Below are 22,287 nucleotides of genomic sequence, written 5' to 3'. Positions count from 1 at the left end.
CACATTCATCATTGTTATTGAATAATTGTATATAATACATATAATTGATGAAAACAAACACAAGGAAACGGTAATAGTTTTTTTCTGCTTCCGGTGTGGCGCTGCCTTTACAAACAGCGTCCCTGTAGTTGAAAGGAGTACTCTAAGCTTTTCACAAAGGCGGACAATGACCTGCGAACGGCCTTTGTATCATTAAATTATAAAATTGCGTCATGTTTTCCAAGACGTCATAATCTGCATATTCTGTGTTAAATATGGCTTGGTCAGTCGTGAGCATCAAAACGCTTTAGTACTGCCAATTCCAATTTCTAGTGAATGCAACACCATGCCGTATCTCAAACATGGCGACGTGTTTAGTTACGAGTGCGGCAACTAGACGCATTTTTGCGTTGACGCCGGTGTTGCGGCGTTATTGTATAAAGAACATAGGCTTCGTCGTTCCTCGTCGCTTTTCTCATAGATCTGCGAGCAGCTTGTATGACCATGTCCTTGGAGGATACAGTGACAAGCCGGAGCTGGACATGAGAGCGGTGTGTGAAGACACCGACAAAGTCATCGCCAATGTAGAAAATAGGAAGGGCGAGCTACGCGGTGAAGACGTCAAACTCATTGTAGGTGTAATACACTTTTCTAAAATCCATCCATCCATTTCCTACCGCTTATTCCCTTTGGCGTCGCGGGGGGCGCTGGTGCCTATCTCAGCTACAACGGGCGGAAGGCGGCGTACACCCTGGACAAGTCGTCCACTTATCGCAGGGCCAACACAGATAGACAGACAACATTAGCACTCACATTCACACACTAGGGCCAATTTAGTGTCGCCAATCAACCTATCCCCAGGTGCATGTCTTTTCTAAAATGGTACCATAAAATACGCTTACCGTATTTCCTTGAATTGCCGCCGGGGCGCTAATTAATTTAAAACCCCTTCTCACTCCTGCGCTTACCAAAGGCATGTGGTAAAAGTAAGCATGCGCTAATTATTTTAAAACCTCTTTTCACTACGGCACTTACCAAAGGTATGCAGTGAAAATTTAAGTGTGATGTAAGCTTCGACCTTATATCCTACTGAATAGCTCTTAATCTTCTACCCTTTATGCGATTTCAAATTACCGGTATTGAAGTCAGCCTCCTCCATTTTGAAAATGATGACAGGGGAAGTGTCACTCGTGACGTCACAAGTTTGACCAGGCGGTAATATTAAGCATGCGCTAATTCTTTTTGGGAAGCGAGTTTGACTCAAGGCAGGTGCATAAAATATGCCCTGCGGAAAATCAAGGAAATACGGTAACTTTAATTTTTTTTGTGTTTCCCTTATTGCAGGTGTCTGTTTGGCAGCAGCTCCATGCAGTAAAAAAAGAAATTTTAGAGCTGGAAGAGCAGAAGCAGCAAATTAGTGGAACAGTCAAAGCTTTTGTGGTCAGTATTAATGTGATGTTTGTTATGATTATTGCATTAGAAACTGATGTCTGCAGGTTTATACATTTCCAAGTAAAGCTTAAAGGCCTACTGAAATGAGATTTTCTTATCTAAACTGGGTTAACAGGTCCATTCTATATGTCATACTTGATAATTTCACGATATTGCCATATTTTTGCTGAAAGGACTTAGTAGAGAATATCGACGATAAAGTTCGCAACTTTTGGTCGCTAATAAAAAAGCCTTGCTTGCACCGGAAGTAGTGGAGCTCCTCACATTGTTTACAATCATAGCCACCAGCAGCGAGAGCGATTCGGACTGAGAAAGCGACGAGTTCCCCATTAATTTGAGCGAGGATAAAAAATTTGTGGATGAGGATAGTGAGAGTGAAGGACTAGAAAAAAAAGGCGAGGGCCGTGGGAGCGATTCAGATGTTATTAGACACATTTACTAGGATAATTCTGTAAAATCCCTTATCTGCTTATTGTGTAATTGGTGTTTTAGTGAGATTATATGGTACCTGAAAGTCAGAAGGGTGTGGCCACGGGTGTGGCGACCGCCAGTGTCTCCGGTGGGAGGAGGTAAGAGAGTCCGCAGCTCCAGGAGTACACAAGCTCCGCTCATGTCTACGGCAAGAGCCGACTTATTACCACAATTTTCTCACCGAAACCTGCCGGTTGACATGTTTTCGGGAACCATGTTCGCTTGACCGCTCTTTTCCATAGTAAAGCTTCACCTTCGGGAATGTAAACAAGGAAACACCGGCTGTTTGTGTTGCTAAAGGCAGCTGCAATACACCGCTTCCCACCTACATCTTTCTTCTTTGACTTCTCCATTATTAATTGAACAAATTGCAAAAGATTCAGCAACACAGATGTCCAGAATACTGTGTAATTATTCGATTAAAGCAGACAACTTTTAGCCGTGAGCGGTGCTGGAAGAACATGTCCGCTACAACCGGTGATGTCACGTGCACGCGTCATCATACGCGGCGTCATTCCACGATATTTTCAATAGGGTACTTCGCGGGAAATTAAAAATTGCAATTTAGTAATCTAAACCGGGCGTATTGGCATGTGTTGCAATGTTAATATTTCATCATTGATATATAAACTGCGTGGTTGGTAGTAGTGGGTTTCAGTAGGCCTTTAAGTCATTGTAATCGCTGTTGTGAATTATGTGCGTGTGGAATTTACAGACCAACATTAGATTAGTTTATTTCAAAGGGGACAATGCAATTTCATAAAACACATGACTTCACATGGTTAAAAAAGCCAGAATTAGCCACAAGGCTAGTTTTCATCTGTAGTCCCCTGGCCATGATGTAAAAAACGCAGTAAAAATACAATTAAAAAGAAAAGAGAGATAAATAGGAAAAAAGCACTCAATATATATACAATATGATAAAAAAATAAAATACAACAGAACATTTATCGTGGCATCAACACGGGCTCATCTTTTAGTGTTGGCAGCTGTAGGTGTTGATAAGCCACATTTAAACATTTTTGTAAAGGCCATCTAGATTAGATCTGCCAATTTTTTGAAAGTCGATGCATGTTGCGATATTTATCCATCCATTTTCTACCGCTTGTCCCTTTCGGGGTCGCAGGGTGTACTGGAGCCTATGTGTTGAATAATTTGAGCCTGAGCACTAATAATGAGCTTATAATTTTTTAAATGACGTTAAAGGTCATGAATATGTACATTATATTAATAAAAAGAATGGATTTGATTTTATGTCGCACTTTTCTATTATGACATACATACTTGTAGCTAGGGATGTACCGTTAAACGGTATAATGATAAACAGCGGTAAAACTCCCCACGGTTAGTATTACCGTTTTACATTCAAACTATTGTAAAACAAATTTAAACACTTTGGTAAACTCACAAACCGGTGACAATGCTCATTTCTTAGATACACATTAAGCTACCATTATACAAGCGACATTAACTATTTTCCCATTAAAATAAAAAAATTCCCTACTCTAAACTTGTATAAACACATTACTGTGTGACAACTAAGATTTTAAATTGTGTACATTAAACCTACAGGCTGTGTTTTCTTAGACTGAGAGCTCAATTGAAACTCAACAGTTTGACAACAGGAAGTGAATTTGCGTGATGTCACATAAATCGAATGAGATACATCCAACATATATTTTTTGCTTTATAATGTAAAAAAAATTGTTCATACGAAATAAAACTGAACACTCAAATGAAAATAATATGGCCTTTAAGTAGCCAGAACAATATTATAACATATTTTTTCTGCCAATAAAGTATAATGTGTGGCTATTTGTTTATCGTATTTATTTTTTTATATAAAACTTGGTCATAATTGTGTATAATTACTATTTTAGCACATTAAACAAAACCATAATAATTATAACCATGATCATTTTGGTAACAATACCTATGACATTTTCACATCATTACATTCCTACGTACAGCATGTATATATATATATATATATATATATATATATATATATATATATATATATATATATATATATATATATATATTTATAAAATGTTGAATAGCTCATTTCCATAACTGTATTGTTAGCCACCTCTTGCTAGCAGATTTTCGGTATTTAGAATGCGCAAAAATCGAAAGATACGAGTGTTCTTGCCTTACATAAGGATTTTGAATGATGGGCAAAATTAAACAAAAGTGCAGTTCTGCTTTAAATTCTGTAGGTCACAAATTGGTGGCTGTCTATTAGGTGCTTGCGTTCGATTGACGTGCTATCTCCCCCTCTTTCTTGTCCGACCTAGTCCACTATTCCCCACTAATACACACATAGTATAAAAAAAAAATATTTTATGTTACAAAAGCAGTGTTTTGAAAAGCTTATGGTTTCACTCATTGATTCAACAATATAGAAACCTAATAAACAAACTAGACAAGTTGGCCATTTTGTTTCGGAATAGGCTTTTTACCAGGTGTCGTACTTAGAAAAACTCCTCCTAGGGATACATCAAATAAAAATCATTGATGCTAGACAATGAACTAGAATATATTGCAAACATTTTTAGCTCATGCCATGGGTAGGTGGACTTGGCGACAAGCTTCAGCGACAAAAACGTGAAAGTAAATTAACTCCACTACACCACCTGGTACCTGATTCAATGTCAATTGAGTGTGATTGATATCTGCGTACACCCTTTGATGTAATCAATTTAAGATAGTAATTTGTAATATTCACTTGTATGTGTTCAGGGTCAAAAGTCACAAAAATATGACGCTGAATCATACATTTGACAAAATCATCTCTTCTTAGGCAAAGCACCCAAAGCAAGTTCTCACCAACGTAAGTCAAACTTTCGGACTCTTGAAAATGATCTTTTACATCCTAAACACTGCTTTTATATCCATTTTGAGCTTCTTTCTGTTCATCACACAGCTTCCCGAGTACAACCAGGCTCTGCTAAAAGGTCGAGATATCCGCAGCAGACTGAACCAGCTGTATAGCAGAGAGACAGAGCTCGATCAGGAACACTATAGCCGAGCGCTTCGTCTGCCCAACACCACCCACCCTGATGTTGTGAGAGTGAATATGTGTACAGTGACCTTATTCATGTGAATTTCGTCGTTTGAAATGTCAAACTTTTCCTTTCCCAGCCCATCGGAGACGAGAGCCAGGCGAGGGTAGTGGAGCTGGTTGGACAGAAACCAGGTTAGTGTTCTGAGGAATAGGTTATTGCCAACTTCACTTGCTGTTTCTACATTAAGTAATTGTGTTTAAAAATAAGTTATTTTTTTCTTATAGAATTTGACTTCAAACCCAGAGGCCATGTTGAACTGGGGGAGGAGTTGGGTCTCATCAGACAGAGGTGACAACTCCTAGCACTTGTTCCGACTTGAAAAGCCATTCTGTACATGCTTAACATCCAGCTTGAGCTCTACTGTATGATTATTAACTGCACCACATTTTGTTTTGCTGTTCAAACATGCAAATTTGGTACAACAAATGGGGAAATCCTGCCATAGGGTTGCACGATATAGACAATATAAATTATATAAATTTGGCTGATGATAGAGCTTTTAATACTATCCTTTAGAGGTGGTAATATTTGGGCACCCTACAATTCAGGAGCTACGATTAGAATAAAAGCAATTATTGATGCATCTATAATGTATATGTATTGATGCAGTTTTACAATTCTTTTTGTTTTCCTAAATAAGCGTTTATCACTTGCAACTTTAAAAAACAATGCATTTGTAATAAGAGACAGTTAGATTAATTCTCACATTTATTAAATTAATGGAAATGTGTGCAAAATTGGACTATAAGTGCCCTATAATAAAGGAGCTGGTCGGATTTTCCGATAGGTGGCTTGCTGCAGTCAGCCAAATTTTAAAACTGTCTGCATTACTTTTATTTACAATAAATACATTGATAATCGATTATTGATGTTTACTAATCGATTTTATAATTGTCCATATCCGAATTGCGACGCATCTAAAAAGCGATTATTTCCCCCACCTCCACTAGCCTTATATCATGATAATGTATTTTGATGATACATTCTAGTTGTGTCAGCACATTTGACAGTGACAAGCCAACGACCGCGTCACCAACAAAATGTAGCATCCTCGCCGGCGGCTAACGTCTTTCCACAGTGCAAAGCCACTTATAAGTAAGTAATCCTCACCTCCATGGCGGCAAATAAACTAAGTTTTTTGAAAAATATCATCTAAGGAGCACGAGGAATAGCTAAACATGCTACATTACACACTGTAGGAAGATATGCTAACCGCTAGCTAGAGCTCTTCAATGTAAACAAGTTGGCGGCGAATTGATACAAATATCAAGAGTAATGATACACCAAGTAGTATAGTTTTAAGTTGATACCACATTGGTTAAATTAATCATTTTACTATCAAAACATCTTTTATTTTTATTTTTTTGTTGTTTACAAACTCAGGAAATAAGTGCCTTGACACAGGAGGGCTTTAAGTGCAAATATATTTATATATATATATGTGTCTTGATTGGATTATCCAGAGAATAGTGCTCGATACCGTGGTAGAGCGCTATATATATATATATATATATATATATATATATATATTTTTTTTTTTTTTAAATCAGAGCCAATAATAATTTCCAAACGTAATTGTAATTGGTAAACCGCCCTCCTGTGTTTTGTCTGATCATAATTGTGATAAAAAAATTTAATCGTTCAGTAATCTTTTATAGTGTAGATGTTCATTTGGCCTTCTGATAATACATATATATAAACATGGTTTGTGTATAAAAGCCTAAATAGTAAAATTGTTTGTACGTTACAGCAACATCATGTGACACCTCATGAAGAGGCAAGGTAGCCAAAACTTGTCTGGTACAACCCATTTTACTATTCAGGCTTTTATAGATTAACCTTGTTTCTATGAATTCAATGGTCTTGGATATGAGCGTTGGTATGACTAATACTGCCCCTGTAACTACTTGATATTGGTTCGTTACCCAAATTTGTTGTATTGCCCAAAACTAGAGTAAAGAATCCAATGAACAGAAGAATAAGTGTTTATTACTTGTTAAAACCATGTTACAACAGAAAGTAATCCAATACCAACTGTAAATCAACAAGTAAATTATAATAGTTTTGAGAAAGTAATAACCGTAATTGATTTAATTTGTTACTGCCAATGTTAGCAGGTAAATTATTATCCTTTGTGATCCATTTTAAAATTGTTTTATTATAATTTTTATGTTCCAAATGATATATTGGAATATACATCGATATTGCAGGAGGCTGCAATATGTATCGCGATGTAGATTTTGGCTGTATCACCCATCCCCTATCCTGTCATTTTGAACGCACATGGCTATACCTTCCATATAATTATAATATACATCTTTGCTTACCTGCAGGCACCTAGCTCACATCTCAGGCCACAGATCCTACTATCTGAGGGGAATGGGTGCCAGACTTCAGATTGCGCTCCAAAACTTTGCGCTTGACACACTGCAACGGCGTGTAAGCAGCATAAATCTTAGACATTGGTGGAAAAAAAATCTACAAAAATTCACATAAAAAGCAACTAAATATTAGGTTTAAATACTTATTTTTTGTGGCTGCAACAGGGCTTCATTCCCATGGTTGTACCGGACATGCTGAAAGGAGCTGTTTTTGTAAGTAACACATTTTTCTGTCAATTTGATCGGTATACTAACCTAAGCTAGCCATGGCCATGTCCACATTTGAAAAAGGCCTCTCAATCACATGCAAACAAGGTCCTTTGTCCATAAAAACTGAGCTTTTGGAAAACTCCAGCCAGGGTTCAGATTTTCAAAAACGTCACACTATAATGCGGAGGTCAGTCAGTGTATTAAAAAGATACAATATTTTCTGGATTTCCTGTCCAGATCTGCACCAACTTTGTATGCTCCTTTTTGAATATGTCACATAGGTATCCGTTGGTTAAGAGATTAATTAGTTTTCTATATAGTGGGAAAAGCTGCAAGCTATTTCTTATATTTTGTTCACCTTATTTCGCTACATGACCGCAGCATAATTACAGAAACAGTTCAAATACAGTGCAGCTCTACACATCTTCAAACTATTAGCTAATAGTGTGTCATTCAAAAGGGGCATTGTTACATTTTACAAATACATTTTCTGTGCTGCTCATGCAATGGTTTCTCTCTGTGTTTCATCTGCCCATGTCCCACCTTGCCACTCATTGTATACTCTTTATGTTTAATGCTCGTCCAGGAGGGATGCGGCATGCAACCCAACGCCCATCGCTCTCAGGTCTATTCACTGGACCCAGCTCGTTTTCCCAACTTAAGTCTGGCTGGGACGGGAGAAGTTGGAGTGGCTGGTATGACTTTTTTGCCTCTAGTGACAATCAAAGATGGGTTTTAAATAAAAAGTTGTCTTTGAAGTTGTGTTTTTGCGGGAATACAAGTTGATTTTGCTGATGCTCATTGTGCGATGCCTTTTTTCATTAGGCTATTTCATGGATCACGCAGTTAACTTCAAGGAGCTACCTGTCAGGTGACGAGCGCTACCCCCCTCACGGTTTAGTTTTCCAAATATTTCTAGCTGACCTGCTGTGTCGCTTCCTACTGCAGGACTGTGTGCAGTAGTACATGTTACAGAGCAGAGACTGACACAGGAAGAGAGACCTGGGGCCTCTATAGAGTTCATCACTTCAATAAGGTCAGTGAAGCACTAGCTAAGCCTGCAAAATATAATGAGCTGTATCAAGCCTTCTGTTACATTCTCAATCATTTTTTTTAATAATGACACAGTCACTCTTGAGTGCTTAGACACAATGTGAATGAATTGTGTTCTTTTTTAGGTCGAGATGTTTGGAGTGACCGCAGATGAGACAGGAGATGAGAGCACTCAGATGCTAGAGGAGTTTGTTTCTCTGCAAAAAGAGTTGTTTTCTTCATTAGAACTTCACTATAGGTTTGAAAACACACAAAAAAAATCACATCAGTGTTTCCCATACAATTATTTTACAAATACATTTGGACCATCACAATTAGATTTAATGCTGCCTATTACATAGCCTTTGCTCATACACACAATACAACTCTGCACAATAGATGGTGTCATAACTATGTGTCTTAACGCTTTAATTATTGCAATTAATCACAAAACACTATCACATCAATCATATATAATACCATATTAATTGCGCAGTTTATTTTGACCACACTCCTTTGAACAGTGGATGGTTACCAGAAAGGCGGACAGGTTGTTTTACGGTCAGTGATCAAATCAATGCATACGTCACTGCAGATTACTCCGACTGGTTTGTATGCTGGCAACTTTTATTTCAAAATACACCCCGACAATACTTTTGGTATAACTGTTAGCTTGTTATGAACAAATGAATGACATGCATTCAAGTAAAAAGATTCCTGCATGGCTTTCTGACAATGGAATCGCATTTGTGTCAAAATATTGGGGTTTATTTTTTTACAGTTTATTGAAAGTATGTGCGCTTGTAATTTATGTGGTTAATCAAAAAGAGAAAATAAGTAATCCAATCGTTTGAAAGCACTAGTCATAAATGAGTCATATTGTGATTTTTTTTTTTTCTCCATTTAAAACACTTCCTTGTGTGGTTTAAATAACATGTAATGGTGATTCTTTGCTCTAAATGTTGCAATGATAATTTTTACAGAACATTGTCAAACCGCTTTATGACTCTCTTCAGAATGCTTCGTTTTGTGGGCGGTCTTATTTACACGCCAAAGCCCTCCCCAAGGCCATGCTCTCTTGCCTGTCTCCATCACATTTAGCGCTTCCATATGAAGTCTATTGACAGATATAAGTTGGAACTATATGCAACTTTTTATTAGAGGCAACAGCGAAAGATTTTAGCATGCATGCGCATGTACAAGCCACTGCCTCGCAACAAGAAAATAGAGAAAAATAAGTGATTTATTTTAGGTTGATTGGCAACACTAAATGGTCCCTAATGTGTGAATGTTGTCTGTCTATCTGTGTTGGCCCTGCGATGAGGTGGCGACTTGTCCAGGGTGTACGCCGCCTTCCGCCTGATTGTAGCTCAGATAGGCAACAGTGCCCCTCGCAACCCCAAAGAGAATAAGCGGTAGAAAATGGATGGATGGATGGAAGTGATTTATTTGGAGTACAATTGAATAAAAATGGCTTACTCACTCAAATCTCTTCGGGTAAACATCTGCCATTTATGGGAGATATCTGTTGATATAACTAAGGCAAAGTACGTCACGTCTGAAATTACAAATGGCTCGTTTGGAGGAGGGCAAGATTGTTTTATCAATATTGCCGCCATATCTCCATGGTTGATTACACATTTTCCGTGTCGTCTTCCAGAGAATACTAAGCAAGGATCGACTTTGAGGCTAGATTTAGCGAGTATTCAGACACCTCATATATGGTTTTTCAAAAAGCAGCCAGCAACAAATACAGCTCCATTTTCTGGTCTTATTGAAAATGTTTGGGGACTCTTAACAAAAAAGCATGTATTGCTCTTAAAGGGGAACTTAACTTTTTGTGGAATTTAGTGTATCATTCACAATCATGAAAGACATGACGATGGATGGATTTTTTTAATGCATTCTAATTATTAAGTAAAGGTAATACTCCATTTATTGATTTGAATATTAACCAAGTATTCGTGATAGTGTTATTCACGATAACGCAGGCAAACTATTTATAGCGACGCCGTGATGAAAAACTTTTGTACACTTTTGACATGATCGACTGGTGAGGTGTTTCCTTGCTTCCTTGCTCCCTAGAATTTTATTGTAGATAAAAAATGTGCGTCTCACCTGGAAAGAAATCGTCTAAGGACGTATTCTGACAAGTTGGTACACTTTGACAACTGGTTAGTACCTGAAAATGGTGAGAATGACACGAAAAGATACTTGGGTCCACCCCACTTTTCTTCGCTAGGATTGAGTCATTCGCCATCTAAATGGGAATATATCAATCAATCAATCAATGTTTACTTATATAGCCCTAAATCACTAGTGTCTCAAAGGGCTGCACAAACCACTACGACATCCTCGGTAGGCCCACATAAGGGCAAGGAAAACTCACACCCAGTGGGACATCGGTGACAATAATGACCCAGTGGGACGTCGGTGACAAGATGACTATGAGAACCTTGGAGAGGAGGAAAGCAATGGATGTCGAGCGGGTCTAACATGATACTGTGAAAGTTCGATCCATAATGGATCCAACACAGTCGCGAGAGTCCAGTCCAAAGCGGATCCAACACAGCAGCAAGAGTCCCGTTCACAGCGGAGCCAGCAGGAAACCATCCCAAGCGGAGGCGGATCAGCAGCGCATAGATGTCCCCAGCCGATACACAGGCAAGCAGTACATGGCCACCAGATCGGACCGGACCCCCTCCACAAAGGAGAGTGGGACATAGAAGAAAAAGAAAAGAAAGGGCAGATCAACTGGTCTAAAAAGGGAGTCTATTTAAAGGCTAGAGTATACAAATGAGTTTTAAGGTGAGACTTAAAACATAAACATAAACATCCTAACCGTCAGCATCCTAATAACAGCAGACCTTGTACAGTAAGTGATGTTTGTTGGCTCTTATAATGTCTGCAGTGAGCAGTAATCAGTGATGTTTAAAAAAAAAAAAAAAAGCAAACGTGTCACGTATGCTAGAAATTATAAAAATACGCAAATATTAAATGTTATTATAAATATGCTTGTTAGTACACTACAAATATACTTACAACATGTATGTAAAACCTTAATGGAAGTGTTTAGATGTTTTTTTGAGTGCTTTATAAGCAGAATAGAGCAGACTTTTGATCGCGTTTATTTAATTTTTAGAATGTAATAAAAAAAAAAACATCCATAGTCATGTCTTTCATAATTGTGAACGATAGGCAAAATTCCACTTTAACGAGCAGCAGGTCCATTGGACACCCTCCAATCTAAAGACACTCACAGGGCAATAAAACTGGTTTATTTGTAATTCTAAACATATGTTTTGCTCTTAATGTTTTTTGATCATGTGTCATGGTCAATTATCCAAAAGACATGATGATGTCATCTACCCAAGCACACAACCCTATGTCACAAATAGATCGCAGCCTTTTAGGAAATACTATACGTATTCATTATTTTGTAATTTGTGGGTATTTCTCCCAGAGTGCTAGACATGCCAACACAGGAGTTGGGTCTTCCAGCTTACAGAAAATATGATATTGAAGCCTGGATGCCTGGAAGGAACAGTTTTGGAGAGGTCAGTGATGCTGCATTGTTGGCTGTGATGCCGTGCACAGTGCATCCTTCTTGCAACAATTCTGTTATCTGCCTGTCAGATTTCCAGTGGATCTAACTGTACTGACTACCAGAGCAGACGACTGAACATCCTGTATGAGAGAGAGGATGGCAGCCTGCAGTACGCCCACACAGTAAGAACATCACTGGTGTTTGTTCCTACAAAGCATACAGCAAAACTTCATAATGTTATTTTTTTGTAGGTTAATGCTACAGCATGCGCCATCCCAAGGACAATCATTGCTATCTTAGAGACTCACCAGACCAAAGTAAGACATGCATTCCTTATAAAAGGCTTCCCAAAGATGTGTGTTTTAATAATTATATGATAAGAGGATTTATGTATGACATGATGTGGTATGATTCTATTAAGTATAGACCTGGCCAAGAAATCAGCATTAAGCTGTTAAATTTTACATCACACGGATAAAACAATTGTAGTACCGTAATCACCGTACAAATAATCTAGCAAAATAGCTCATTGACTACCGTATTTTTCGGACTATAAGTCGCAGTCTTCTCCACAGTCCAGCGGGGGGTAAGACCCAGCCAAACCAAAAAAAAATGTTTTTATTTATTTTATTTTATTTTTTTATAGTTTGGCCAAGTCTCACCCCCGGCCAAACTACAAAAAAAAAACACGACTTATAGTCCGAAAAATACGGTACTTTCATTACAAAATCAAATGCACCCTGTGAAAATGATCTATGATAGTGTGCATTGTCCTGATGAAAACATCAAAAGATTGTACATTGTAATCAATATAAACAATTACTTCTCAAATAGTGAGATCGGCCCCCCACTGAAAAGACGGTCCGATGCCAGGGGTGGCGCGTGTGACTCCAGTTAATATGCTTTATCAGTATCATGCTGTAACAAAAATCTGCACGAATAGTTTTATTAATTTTTGTTTTGTTGGTTAAAGTGTTTTATAATTGTGTGCTCCTGAGTTGATGTTGTTGATCAATTTAAATTAAATATTTATTGAGTTAATTTAATTTGATTTTTCATGTTCAATGGTTGAAGTCGGTCAAATAATGTTTATAGTTTAAAAAAAGGATTTATTTAATTTTTTATTTCAGGCAAATTGATGCACTTTAAATCTTTCCTGTTACAGACTAAAAAGCAATGTTGACAAAGTTATTCTTTGTTGTAAGTTGATCTATACTCTATACTTTTACTTTAAGTTAAAAGAGGTACAATGTTATGCAGAGGTGTAACTACAACAATTTTATAGACAAATTATTCTATTTATAGTCACGGGTGGGGGGCGAGCAAAATATTTTCTTCTACGTCGGGGTGTAACAGAAAATAATTGAGAACAATGCAATAGACTATATTTTTACCAAGTGTTTGAAAAATGTATATGACTGGGAAATATACATCAAAATTGTCTGCATTGGCTTGTATCAACCTTTCTGGGGGAAAAAAATGAAAATTCTTAATTTGTTGTTTTAAATAATGCAAAATACAATTTTTGTGTGTATTTTTTGTCCTGGCAGGAAGGCTTTGTGCGTGTCCCTGCAGCCTTACAACCATATCTGGGCCTCCAAGTGATTGAAAAACCAGCGTACATTCCCCTGAAATACATTGGTCCTAACCAACCTTGCCGCCCACCCAGGCCTGCTCCCAAAATTAGGTGACATCAGTGTTGGGAATAACATGTGAAATCATAGTGATTCCATTTACTCAGACCGCATATATTTTTCCACTTTGTTGTGACTTGGGGGTCCTGGGTCCTGCTTTGTGCATCGGGAAATAGATGTCAATCATGGTCGTCACTTGGTGTGTGTGTGTACATGTTTGTCATTTATGACCCCTTTATTTGTTAGTTTTTTTTAGTGCCAGCCTGAAAAAATAATATTTAAAATGCAGAACAAGGGTGTCAAACTCGCTTACATTGAAGGCTTTATTTGACTTACAGGCAATCAAAGAGCTGGTTATAAATGAAATGGGTAACTGCTGCGGCTAGTCATTTCATCATATAAACAGTAATGAATAACGACTTTTGTAATCAACAATCATGGAAAAATATTGGCCTGTTTGTACACTATTGAATTTTTTTCTGAAAGTCTCGTAATAAAAAAATGCTTGAAATACATTAAATCATGTGAATTGCAGTTCAGATTCCATCCATCCTTCCATTTTCTACCCCTTGTCCCTCTCGCTATCGCCGGGCTGCTGGAGCCTGTATTGTCTTGCTAAATTGAACGATTAGTTTCTATTCTATACCCTGTGGGGCGGCATAGCTCGGTTGGTAGAGTCGCCGTGCCAGCAACTTGAGGGTTGCAGGTTCGATTCCCGCTTGTGCCATCCTAGTTACTGCCGTTGTGTCCTTGGGCAAGACACTTTACCCACCTGCTCCCAGTGCCACCCACACTGGTTTAAATGTAACTTAGATATTGGGTGTCACTATGTAAAGCGCTTTGAGTCACTTGAGAAAAGCGCTATATAAATATAATTCACTTCACTTCACCCTTCAGCCGTTAAGTGCAGTTTGCTTGCATTGAAATATACATTTAAAACTCCACATGGCCTGGTTTGTGTGGGAACTAAAGTCAAACGAATGAAACCTATTTTGTTATGTCAACTTACTGTCTTATAGTCAACCCCAAAAGGCCAATATACAGACCATTATTTAACATAATTCACTTAAAACAAAAATTAAAGTATGTGTGACTGTGCTACAGTGTGCTTTTTTTTAGTCCACCATCAGCACTAGACAATTACTTATTCATTAGCATGAAGACGTGTCTCCAAAGTTTTGACAAATACTATTCCTCATCATTAATTATGCATCCATCCCTTTTCCATACTGCTTAGCCTCATTGGGGTCGGGGGTCTCGCACTAGTTCTCGGTTCCCTCTCCCACCCTAAACCTAACGTTGCTGCCCCATACACACACTATGTATGTTTACATGCACTTTTACAACAAACTAATGTATGAATTTGGTTGAAACCAGCCTTTTAAAACATGCAAAAACACCAATTATGTTTTTGAATTTAGAAGTTGGTAATAATAGTTACACTGGGCTGTGCTGGACTTTTATTTGGTTTGGTTTGCTATCATTGTTTTTACAATGTAATTGCGCCAAAGAATTACAATTTATTTTATTGTATTTTTGATTTATTCCCATTAACGTATGCTACTTATAACCTATTGTCATGGATAGGTTGGCCCTACTAGAGCAGTGGTTCTCAACCTTTTTTCAGTGATGTACCCCCTGTTTACATTTTTTTAATTGAAGTACCCCCTAATCAGAGCAAAGCATTTTTGGTTGAGAAAAAGAGGTAAAGAAGTAAAATACAGCACTATGTCATCAATTTATGATTTACTAAATTGTAAAACAGTGCAAAATATTGCTCATTTGTAGTGGTCTTTCTTAAAATATTTGGAAAAAAAAATGAAAAAAAAACCCAACTGAAAAACTTGTTGAAAAATAAACAAGTGATTCAATTATAAAGATTTCTACACATAGAGGTAATCATCAACTTAAAGTGCCCTCTTTGGGGATTGTAACAGAGATCCATCTGGATTAATCAACTTAATTTTAAACATTTCTTCACAAAAAAATACATCTTTGACATCAATATTTATGGAACATGTCCACAAAAAATCTAGCTGTCAACACTGACATTGTTGCATTTCTTTTCACAGTTGATGAACTTACATTCATATTTTGTTGAAGTATTATTCAATAAATATATTTATAAAGGATTTTTGAATTGTTGCTATTTTTATAATATTAAAAAAAAAAAAAAAAACTACACGTACCCCTTGGCATACCTTCAAGTACCCCCAGGGGTACGCGTACCCCCATTTGAGAACCACTGTACTGGAGGACCGTGTCCACCAGTTAAAGTAATTTCGTAACATTAGATGCCACGGACTCGTTTGCTAGCTAACTTACCCAGTTTGTAGCAACCCTAAGCGGCCTACAAGCCACGGTGACCTGATTAAGACCCATTATAGATTGAGCCCTTTAGCTAGACCTACACCCCAGTATACCGGACACCACACCTTAGTGATAGGAGACTCCACCCCGAACATACAGCTTAGTAAACCAGCCATAATTAAATGTATTCCCGGGGCTAGAGATTCCCACAATGAAGCTAGTCTTAGGGAGCTGACTCGCAGCAGGCCTCGTAAACATGTGCGGCAAGCGAATCGCACCACTAGCTACGCGAACATAGTTGTTCATGTCGGCTCTAATGACACTAGGATGATACAGTCAGAGACTACAAAGAGGAACATAGCTAGGACTTGTAATCTTGCTGGAAAGATGTCTGGGCATAAAGTACTTGTCTCCGGCCACCTGCCTGCGAGAGGCAACGATGAGAGGTATAGCAGATTAGTCTGGCTATTTTTTATAGTGAACAGGGGCTAACGTTTATTGATAATTGGCCCTCTTTCTGGGGCAAACCGGGCTTGCTGATTCCAAAAATATAGACAACTATTTGAGTCACACTTGACTAACTACACAGGCAACTACAGTGTTTGTTAGCTTGGGTGAGGAGTCAGTTAAGCTAGTACTAACCAGCGCCAGGCTGGTAAATTTCTGCACACATAGCATTTCTCGTAGAATAATACACAACTCACATAATGTTTTTCTGTAGTGACTGTGCCAGAGGTGGACATGCATTCTACTGAGGTGGCAAATTATGGGGCGTGAAATCTATCGCGGCACAAAGCAAAATATCTGAAAATCCCCCTCATATCAATTCCTAGATGTGATCGAAATTATTTAAGGCACACTGGGCAAAATAAACGTAACATTATTACAATCACTACTACGGATACCATTAACAAAAATGCCTCAAAACAGCCCATTACCGATAATATGGGCTTTTTAGATATCAGATCATTTTCAAAAATATTGTTGCACAGCAGCTAAATAAACAATTGGTGTGTAAAAACCTGTAAACCCTTTCCGTCCGATTTCAGGGCAAATTACTCTACGGAGGAAGCCCTCACAAAATTGCTAACTATGGTTGTTAATGCATCATCCATGTTGATGCTACTTGACATTAGCGCTGCTCTTGATACCGTCGATGATAACATTTTTTAAAAACGTATCAAAACACGTATTGGTATGTCAGACTTAGCCTTTTGTTGGTTTAACTCCTATCTTATTGACAGGATGCAGTGTGTCTCCCATAACAATGTGACTTTGTAGTATGTTAATAACGTTTGGAGTTCCCCAGGGTTCGGTTCTTGACCCTACACTCTTCGGCATCTACATACGCAAATACGGTGTTAGCTTTCACTGTTATGCTGATGACACCCAACTCTACATGCCCCTAAAGCTGACCAACACGCCAGATTGTAGTCACCTGGAGGCGTGTCTAAATGAAATTAAACAATGGATATCCAGCAACTTTTTGCATTTTAACGCTAAAAAAACGAAATGCTGATTATCGGCCCTGCTAGACACCAGCACTTATTTAATAATACCACCTTAACAACTGACAACAAAGTATCTTTACGAATCTGGGTATTATCTTCGACCTAACTCTCGTGTGAGTCACACATTAGAAGTGTTACTAAAGCAGCCTTCCTTCATCTCCGTAATATTGCTCAAATTCGTCCCATTTTGTCCACCACCGACGCTGAAATCATTATTCATGCGTTCGTTACATCTCGTCTCGATTACTGTAACGTATTATTTTCGGGTCTCACTATGTCTAGCACTAAAAGATTACAGTTGGTACAAAATGCGGCTGCCAGACTTTTGACAAGAACAAGAAAGTTTGATCAGATTACGCCTATACAGGCTCACCTGCACTGGCTCCCTGTGCATTTATGATGGAACATTAATGTTTTACGACTTACGTATAAAATACTTAAGGGTCTGGCTGCATCCTATCTTGCTGATTGTATTGTACCATATGTCCCGGCCAGAAAACTGTTTTTAAAGACATCCGGTTTAGTAGTGATTCCCAGTGCCCAGAGACCAAAAAAAGTATGTGGCCTTTAGAGTGTTTTCTATTTGGGCCCCAGTACTCTGGAATGCCCTCCCCGTAACAGTTAGAGATTCTACCTTAGTAGAAGTATTTAAGTCCCATCTTAAACCTCATTTGTATACTCTAGCCTTTAAATGGACCCGTTTTTAGACCAGTTGATCTTCTGGCTCCCTTTTCTGCTCTGCCCCTCTCTCCTGCGTTCATAGGGTATCAGGTGACCATGGATGAGGGCGCTACCTGTTCCAAGTTAGAACCCGGGGTGGTCCACTCCTCTGTGCATCAGTTGGTGACGTCTCTTTGCTGCTGACTTGTCTCCATTCAAGATGATCGCCTTCTGGCCTCCCAATGAACTGGACTTTCACATGAAGTCGGGACCCAGAGTGGACCGCTCCTTATGCATCAGTCCGTGAAGTCTCTGCGCCCCAACTTGTCTACATGCAATAGGATCTCCAGGTGGCCCCACGATTGACTGGACTCTCACATTATTAACCGTATCCACTCGGCATCCATTGCACCGGTTACCCAAGGGTGGGTGTCTCCACATCTGCGGTCCCTTCTAGGGTTTCATGTTGGTCCCATTGGGTTGAGTTTTTTCTTGCCCTGATGTGGGATCTGAGCCGGGGATGTCGTTGTGGCTTGTGCAGCCCTTTGAAACATTTGTGATTAAGGGCTATATAAATAAACTTTGATTGTTTGATTGATATTTAGTTATGTTCATACCATTGTTCTTGTGGTGCTTCAAGGTCGACATCTGGAATTTCGGATTTAAAATATAATGCCGTCTCACATGTGCTGGTTCCTTGAATTTTTGTTTGGTTTTGCCGTGTTTAGGTTGGTAGAACGGTCGTGCCAGCAACTTGAGGGCTCCCGGTTCGATTCCCCCTTTCGCCGTCCTAGTCACTGCCGTTGTGTCCTCGGGCAACATACTACATACACACACTGGTTTAAAAGTTGCTATGTAAAGCGCTTTGAGTCACTAGAGAAAAAGCGGTACAAACACATACCTCACTAAGGTTTCTAATTTCAATTGATGGACCTTGAATGCACCACAGTTATGAACAATGAGATGCACAAGTGAAACTGGCACATAACTTTCTCCTATGCTGCCACAGGTAAATTTTCTTTACAAAAGTTAATTGGCCCCGCTGTGCTTGAGGCTCCGGTACAATAGCACCGCACCTTCCCCTCCAGTTAGAGGCCCTTGATTATGATGGCGGGTGAGCTTGAGCCTAATTCTACACAATTGGTAGTATTTAACTTGATTACAGAATATCTGTTGTGGGCAAAATATTAAATACAAATGGACATACAGTCGTAGTCATAAGTTTACATATACGTGTAAAGAACATAATGTCATGAAGAAACAAGTCCATGTCAGAAAACCAACAAATTTAGCTGAACTGCACCAATTTTGTCAAGAGGAGTGGTCGAAAATTCAACCAGAAGCTTGTGGATGGCTACCAAAAGCACCTTTTTGCAGTGAAACCTGCCAAGGGACATGTAACCAAATATTAACATTGCTGTATGTATAATTCTGACCCAGCAGATTTGGTCACACTTTTAGTAGAGCCATAATATATTCATAAAAGAACCAAACTTCATGAATGCTTTTTGTGACCAACAAGTATGGGCGCCAATATCACTATCACAAAAAATAAAGAATTGTAGAAATTATTGGAAACTCAAGACAGCCATGACATTATGTTCTTTACAAGTGTATGTAACTTATGACCACGACTGTTGGTATACAATTCAAGTTAAAACACCTTATTATTTTGACCGCTAATCCATCCATCCATTTTCTACCGCTTGTCCCTTTTGGGGGTGCCGGAGCGTATCTCAGCTGCATTCGGACGGAAGTTGTGGTACACCCTGGACTAGTCACCACCTCATCGCAGGGCCAACACAGATAGACGGACAACATTCACACTCGCATTCACACACCAGGGCCAATCAACCTATCCCCAGGTGCATGTCTTTGGAAGTGGGAGGAAGCCGGAGTACCCGGAGGGAACCCACGCAGTCACGGGGAGAACATGCAAACTCCACAAAAAAAGATCCCAACTTCTCAGGACCTCCACATTGTGAGGCACATGCACTAACCCAGTGGTTCTTAACCTGGGTTCGATCAAACCCTAGGGGTTCGGTCAGTCGGCCTCAGGGGTTCAACGAAGCCTCCGCCCAAACCTGACTAAATAACAAGTTCAATCTTTTATTATTATAATCAAATGACAGCAATCATTTCCATGAGATTATTTTCTAATATAAGTCTTTTGGCACAAACTTACAATGACAAAAAAAAACATGAGCTCTGGGGGTGGCATGGCGTAGTGGGTAGAGCGGCCGGCCAGAAACCTGAGGGTTGCAGGTTCGCTTCCCACCTATTGACATCCAAAAAATCGCTCCCGTTGTGTCCTTGGGCAGGACACTTCACCCTTTGCCCCCGGTGCCGCTCACACTGGTGAATGAATGATAGGTGATGGTCGGAGGGGCCGTAGGCGCAAACTGGCAGCCACGCTTCCGTCAGTCTACCCCAGGGCAGCTGTGGCTACAGATGTAGCTTACCACCACCAGGTGTGAATGAATGTTGAGTCCTTTTTCTCTGTGAGCGCTTTGAGTGTTTAGAAAAGCGCGATATAAATCTAAGTTATTATTATTATTACAAGGCGGGGTTGGAAATAATTTGTACCCCTGTCAGATATCGCATTTAGGTCCCACTAACACATTCACCTGTTGCGCAATGAGATGTAAACATGGGAACATGTGTACATTCCTGTAACTTTCTGTTTGTAAAATACATCTTTATTAGTATTTCTTTAATATAGTAACATCATTAAATTAAGAAAAAACATTTTGTTTTTCACTAAAGAAGGGTTCGGTGAATGCGCATATGAAACTGGCGGGGTTCGGTACCTCCAACAAGGTTAAGAACCACTGCCCTAACCCCTGTTTCACTGTGCTGCCCATGACTACTAATATATTACTAATAATTATGGCCCTGTGACGAGGTGGCGACTTGTCCAGGGTGTACGCCGCCTTCCGCCCGAATGCAGCTGAGATAGGCTCCAGCGACCCTGAACGGTACAAGTGGTAGGAAATGGATGGAAAGATTATTATTATACAGTACACATAACTTTTTAATTTTTGCATGGTTTGTCCGGATGTAGGGGCTTCACGGTGCCAGAGGGGTTAGTGCGTCTGCCTCACAATACGAAGGTCCTGAGTAGTCCTGGGTTCAATCCCGGGCTCGGGATCTTTCTCTGTGGAGTTTGCATGTTCTTCCCGTGAATGCGTGGGTTCCCTCCGGGTACTCCGGCTTCCTCCCATTTCCAAAGACATGCACCTGGTGATAGGTTGATTGGCAACACTAAATTGGCCCTAGTGTGTGAATGTTGTCCGTCTATATCAGGGGCAGGGAACCTATGGCTCTAGAGCCAAATGTGGCTCTTTTGATGAGTGCTTCTGGCTCTCAGGTAAATCTTAGCTGATATTGCTTAACACGATAAGAAATGAATATATCCGCTGGTAATCTGTCACGTTCAAACACTGATGACATCTATTAAACAGACGAGAAGCAAGGAATCATGCAGAGACAGAGTTAAACTTGTCTCAATGAGGAGATGTGTTTTGGGCTGTATTCTAGTTACAGATTCAAACTACGTTGTAAAAGTCCAGCCTGCGTGCTTCCTCTTTATTTGGGAGGTCCATTTTTAACATCACTGAAGCTGTCGCTGAGGGAAGGGGGCAAGCCCGACAACTCCAGTTAGACACAATATATGTTTATACAAAAATGCAATTGTGTTGATGCTGGTGATATCGCCTTGTCTCTCTGCTCTGTCTGCGTCACGGCGGTGTTCGGCCTTGGCAGTCAGCAGGCCGTTCCTGAACACACACTGATACCAGAATGGCTGGCAATCTTTTGGATTGCCAGCTTTGCACGGACAAAGAAAAATACCACTTCACTACAATTGACAATAATTGTAGCAACGGCCCTTAAGCATAAAAGTTGTGTGATAATAGATATACAAAATTACTATAACATAATCACAGTGTTAAAAATAACATTCAAAATATAAAAAATCCTCATGCATTTTAATCCATCCAACCGTTTTCTACCATACCTGTTCATGAA

The 22,287-nt window shown here is 39.2% G+C and overlaps 1 protein-coding gene across 3 annotated transcripts; it reads left to right on the top strand.

Annotated features, from left to right (window-relative positions):
- Window positions 1-139: 139 nt before the first annotated feature.
- On the top strand, window positions 140-14,311 carry sars2 (seryl-tRNA synthetase 2, mitochondrial). Of its 3 annotated transcripts, none has more exons than XM_061918912.1 (16): window positions 142-611; window positions 1,324-1,419; window positions 4,709-4,738; window positions 4,832-4,978; window positions 5,050-5,104; window positions 5,198-5,261; window positions 7,307-7,412; window positions 7,520-7,567; window positions 8,151-8,259; window positions 8,390-8,435; window positions 8,513-8,600; window positions 8,743-8,855; window positions 12,060-12,153; window positions 12,233-12,325; window positions 12,395-12,460; window positions 13,694-14,311. In XM_061918912.1, the coding sequence occupies exons 1-16, from the start codon at window positions 342-344 to the stop codon at window positions 13,832-13,834; spliced, it is 1,566 nt and encodes a 521-aa protein (XP_061774896.1). In that variant the 5' UTR covers window positions 142-341; the 3' UTR covers window positions 13,835-14,311. The 3 variants fall into 3 exon arrangements, with proteins under 3 accessions (XP_061774898.1, XP_061774896.1, XP_061774897.1); XM_061918913.1 differs by having other exon boundaries at window positions 145-611; window positions 4,832-4,972; XM_061918914.1 differs by lacking the exon at window positions 1,324-1,419 and having other exon boundaries at window positions 140-611.
- The last annotated feature ends 7,976 nt before the right edge of the window (window positions 14,312-22,287 follow it).

Source organism: Nerophis ophidion, linkage group LG13 (genome assembly GCF_033978795.1).
Source record: "Nerophis ophidion isolate RoL-2023_Sa linkage group LG13, RoL_Noph_v1.0, whole genome shotgun sequence".
Taxonomy (NCBI): Eukaryota; Metazoa; Chordata; class Actinopteri; order Syngnathiformes; family Syngnathidae; genus Nerophis; species Nerophis ophidion.
This window is presented reverse-complemented; position numbering and strand designations above follow the sequence as displayed.

What these genes read in the sequence shown, in the direction of transcription:
- sars2 (XM_061918912.1), top strand. Translation starts at nt 342, where the DNA reads ATGGCGACGTGTTTAGTTACGAGTGCGGCAACTAGACGCATTTTTGCG. An exon ending in CAAAGCAAGTTCTCACCAAC is followed by an intron (nt 4,739 to 4,831) that starts GTAAGTCAAACT and finishes TTCATCACACAG; the next exon opens with CTTCCCGAGTACAACCAGGC. An exon ending in GAAGGAACAGTTTTGGAGAG is followed by an intron (nt 12,154 to 12,232) that starts GTCAGTGATGCT and finishes TCTGCCTGTCAG; the next exon opens with ATTTCCAGTGGATCTAACTG.